Source organism: Empidonax traillii, unplaced genomic scaffold, assembly GCF_003031625.1.
Source record: "Empidonax traillii isolate 1590-97213 ecotype Southwest subspecies unplaced genomic scaffold, ASM303162v1 scaffold1660:size130973, whole genome shotgun sequence".
Classification (NCBI taxonomy): Eukaryota; Metazoa; Chordata; class Aves; order Passeriformes; family Tyrannidae; genus Empidonax; species Empidonax traillii.
This window is the reverse complement of record NW_020956853.1, coordinates 74,618-79,277: the sequence shown is the minus strand read 5'-3', so window position 1 is coordinate 79,277 and position 4,660 is coordinate 74,618. Positions and strand designations below refer to the sequence as shown.

At 44.8% G+C, this 4,660-nt stretch overlaps 1 protein-coding gene across 4 annotated transcripts in view; it reads left to right on the top strand.

The window, feature by feature from the left end:
- The first annotated feature begins 1,023 nt into the window (after positions 1–1,023).
- The window catches only part of TFAP2B (transcription factor AP-2 beta), a 34,652-nt gene continuing 31,015 nt past the window's right edge, over positions 1,024–4,660 (top strand). For 2 of the 4 annotated variants that reach the window (XM_027908230.1, XM_027908229.1), the window contains exon 1: positions 1,024–1,196. In XM_027908230.1, coding sequence (XP_027764031.1) covers positions 1,116–1,196 — 81 coding nt within the window. In that variant the 5' untranslated portion in view covers positions 1,024–1,115. The remainder of the gene's footprint in view (positions 1,197–4,660) is intronic. The other 2 variants (XM_027908232.1, XM_027908231.1) reach the window with 2 other exon arrangements.

Below are 4,660 nucleotides of genomic sequence, written 5' to 3'. Positions count from 1 at the left end.
AACTGGTCCAGCTCCTCCTCTCCCCTTCCAAACCGAGGGGTACCCGGGAAATGCACAAATCCAACTCTGGTTTTAATTGTTTTCTGAAAGTAGTAATCGCTATTCAAATATGTGCAGAGAAGGGTTTACTAAACTCCCTTCCTCCCCCTTTCCCCCCCCCCCGCCCCCATAAAAAGTATCTCTAAGTTATAAAATATACAGTCCAAGCCTGAAGTATAAGTCTTTCCAGTGGAAAACATTGATCTAAATTTACTCCTTTTAGATTTGCTTGAATGTGCTTTGATGAGACGCTGTTTTGGTGTTTAACTGCATATGAGAAGATAATTTCTGGACATGTAAATAAAAGCATATTGCATGGGGGGGGGAAGCACAATATCTCGTTGCAAAATGATGAATCGCTTAGTGCAGAGGCAAATTATTCTTTATTTTATTATAGGGAGGATCAAAAATATATTAATTTAATTTCTCCATTCTATCTATCTATCTATCTATCTATCTATCTATCTATCTATCTATCCATCCATCTACTAAAATAGTGGATATATGCACTACATAATACATATCTTTAAACCCTCTATATCAACATATACATGTGTAAATGTATAACTGGATACACAAATATGCATTTAAACACACTCCTATATAAACTGACTAGGTTAGTGTGTATATGTGCACATATAACGTGTAGCATCCATGTGCCTGGATGTGCAAAAAATATATATCATTTACATACCTAAATGTGGCAATTAGTAGGTCTATAGGTGGGAAAAGTTGTCCGTTCAGAGGTCTATGTGTGTATATGTGCATGTATGTGCAGTCTGTGTATGTGCAACTGTGTATCTGTATATATTTTATATGTTGCATATAAGTCTCTATATGTGTATATGTCTATATCTAGTCACATATATGTCTGTAGCTATATGCGACTGTGTAACAGATAATGTTTTTTACTATCCCATTGAGGTAGGTTTGTGCAGCCTATTGTTTCAGACAACAGATATAAGTTGCGATGGAAGAGGAACGTCGGATTTGGTGTCTGTCCCCCATTTCCAATTATAGATGGATCATTACAGACAGAGAAGTACTGAGAATCCAGACATCTGCTCTTCACATGAATGCACTCACCTCCTAGAGAACAGCCTGCCATCATGCTCTGGAAACTGGTTGAAAATGTCAAGTATGAAGATATCTATGAGGTGAGTATATAATATGCATATGAGTAAGAGAGTATATGTATATTTAAATATACATCTAGTATATAGATACAGGCATGACTTTATAATACATATATACCTCTACATATACATCTAGGCAGATATAGAGACATACACCAACACACACAAGTATAGAGACGGGAAACTAAGAGTAAATGCTTAAATGCTTATTTATTCGCATATTTGTATTCAGCATGCCAAGTCTTAAACTTTTTTTTTTTTTTCATGGAAAAGCTGTTTGATGCGATTTAAAACATCAAAGAAATGATCTGGGGATTGGAATGAGGCAACTTAAAGGCAAGAGTTTGATTGTTTAGACCTCTAATTAGATATAATTCGATTAAATATGGACAAATGTCGAGGGGGAGAAAAAAAAGAAAATAGAAGAAAAACACAATCTGGTATTCAGGGACCGGATGCATTTCGTTTTTTCATTTTTTTTTTTTTTTTATTTTGCAATACCAAACTAAGCTCAACCTGAATGTGGATTTTTTTTTTCCCTTTTCTTGTTTTCGCAATCGGATACTTTTTTTACGACTTTTTGTGCCTCTATAGCAATAAATATGATGTGCATGTATACATATACTCACATTAATTAAGCGGCACACACATTCTCTCACGAATGTGAGCACACGCACCCGAACCGATACAGTCAAAGGCAGAAGCGCACAGTTCGCGGACACAAAAAGTTGTGAGCTTTATCCAGACCTCATTTTCGAGGTCAAAAAGCAAACTAAGGGTGGTGGGGGGGGGGGGGGGAAATCACAGCTCAAACACCGCGAAACCTTTCTTAATTTTGCACGGTTTCCTGAGCCGGATCTTTCCCAAACGGGCTGCGGGAGTGTATTTCTTGTAAGTCAAACCAGCGTGCGGGATTTGCTTAGAAACGGGGTGGGGGGGAATATGTGTATGTGTATGTAAGTGAGGAATGGCTCTCGACAAAATCATATATTTTTTTCCATTACTTTTATTTTTTAACTGAGGGGAAGGCATTAGCTCAGCGATCTCGGGGCGGGGGGGAGATTTTCAGAAGGGCGCAATCCGCCAGCTCCGGAGCGGGAGCTGCTCCGTGGGGATGCGGCCGGGAAGGGACGGGGACAGGGCAGGAACCGGGGACAGGGCAGGAACCGGGGACCGGACAGGGGCCGGGGAGGGACTGGGCACTGAGGAGGGATCAGGAGTCGAGCAGGGACGGGGCAGGGACTGGGCAGAGACTGGGCAAGAACTGGCAAGGAGCTGGGGATCGAGCAGGGACCGGGGACAGAGCTGGGACCGGGGACCAAATAGGGGCCAGGGAGGAACTGGGCACTGAGCAGGGACAAGAGAGTGCGCAGGGGCTGGGCAGGAACCGAGCGCAGGGGCTGGCCAGGGGCTGGGGATCGAGCAGGGACCCGGGATCGGGCAGTGACTGGGGCTGTGCAGGGACTGGGTACTGAGCAGAGACAGGGGCTGGATACTGGGCAGGGGCTAGGCAGGGACCGGGCAGGAGCCGGGGACCGGCCAGGGGATGGGCAGGGGCCGGGCAGGGCTCAGAGTGCCGGGCAGCGGCCGCAGCCCCTCCAGGGAAGCGCCGTCGGGGCCGCCCCGTCCCCTCATCCCTCCTCTCCGGCACTTACAGAGGGGAAACTCCCGGGAAAAGCCGAGAAAGAGACCGAGGGGAAGGTACAGCTGCGGCTGTTCCCGGTCGGAGGAAGGACGGGATGGAGGGAAGCGGGGAGGGGATCCGGCGGCCGCACGGGAGAAATGTTTCCATTCCCAAAAGCTGCCGTCAGGATAATTATCCTTGGCGAAACCCGGCATCTGCAGAACGAGCGCAGAGCGAGCACACGTTCGTGTGTGTGAGAGAGAGAGAGAGAGAGAGAGAGAGAGTGTCGGTCCCCGTGTGTGTGTCCCCGTGTGTCCCCAGCCCGCGGAGCCCTCGCTGCTTTTCCCTCCCCATCCCCAGGCACAGCCCGGCCATTGTCTCTGCCCGCAGCAGCAGGCGACAAAACATCTCCCCTCCCCGGCTGCCGAGGTCGGGGATGAGGGGTTTTATTCCTCTCTCCTTTTCAGAGGGATTTTTAAGGAGCTGTGAACTGACGGACACTCGTGTTTGTAGGTTGCCGTGGGAGAGAAGCGAAGTTGGGGGAGCGGTTAGGGGGGATTTGGCTGCGGGCTGGGTATTCCCGAACTTGGGGGTGCGCTCCGAGGCATCTTGTAACGTGCAGCATTAAGGGGAAAAAAAATTGTTGTCGATTTTTTTTTTTTAAGCGCTGAAACTCTCTAAATTTATCTTTAAGGAATATTTCCCTCTCTTCTTTCCGATTTGTAATTAACAACACGATGGTAGAGGCGTCTCAGCCACTTAAAATGAATCTGTTCTTAAAACAAAAGTGTGTGTGTGCGTGTGCGTGCGGCGGGGGGGCTGCCCTGGGAAGTGTGAGTCTATTTAGGAAGGAACGTAAGTTGAACTTTAACAGAAATGGCAGACAGTCCAGTTGAACGGGTTCCTGCAACATCAAAAAGGTTTTATATCGCCCCTGGCTTTGCCTCAAAACTATAAATTTACTATCCTTTAAAATTCACCCCATACATTCGCATTTGGGTGCAAATAGGGAGATCTATGTAGGTAGATATTCTCTTTTTTTCATATCGGGCTGTAGAATAGGATTCAGAAAAAGAAGAAAAAAAAAAGAGCCAAACAACGTAGATTCAAGTATTTATTTGCCTATTGCATATAAATACGATCTGTAACACGCACCAGAAGGATTTAATCTTCGCTGTAAATAGGCATCTATTACAGTGAGTGCACAGATCTTCTTCCATTTCTTTAAAAATAACAACAACAAAAAAAGGATTAGAAAAGTCTCTTTTTCTTCATTATTTGTTTTAAAAAAAAAAAAACAAACTAAAAGAGCAAAAGCACAAAAGGCAATCAATTCCTCGTATTAAGAATGTATAATTATATATATATTTAAGGGAAAAAAAGAAAATGTGCTTTTCTTCTTCTCCTTCGCCTCTAGCATTGCTTCATCTCACTTCCTTGCTCCAGCTCAGCAGTGTCTACTTTCTGCATCTTCCTCCGCTCGAGTTAATTGAAGTTCTGCCTCTTCCTTGCTAAACTTTTTCCCCCCTCTCCCTCTCCCCAAACTCTGCCTCTGCCAGCCCCCCTCGTCTGATTACATCTAGTAATTCTCCACTGAATGAACGTCATTTACAATAGTAGGGGAGCTCTCGAGCTGGCTGCCAGCTTCACGCTCCATTTGGTCCTGCATTCTCCCTTTAAAGTAGTCGTGTAATATTAATAGTCATGAATATCAATTATTATGAGGCGGTGTAGAGAAGGAAAGGGAGGAAGGGGTAGCGGAGCAGTCTGAGCCTAGCCTTGGGTTGAAGAGGATTGTATTTGGGAGCTCAAAGGCAAAAAAAAAAAAAAAAAAAAAAAAAAAAAAAAAAAAAAAAAAAAA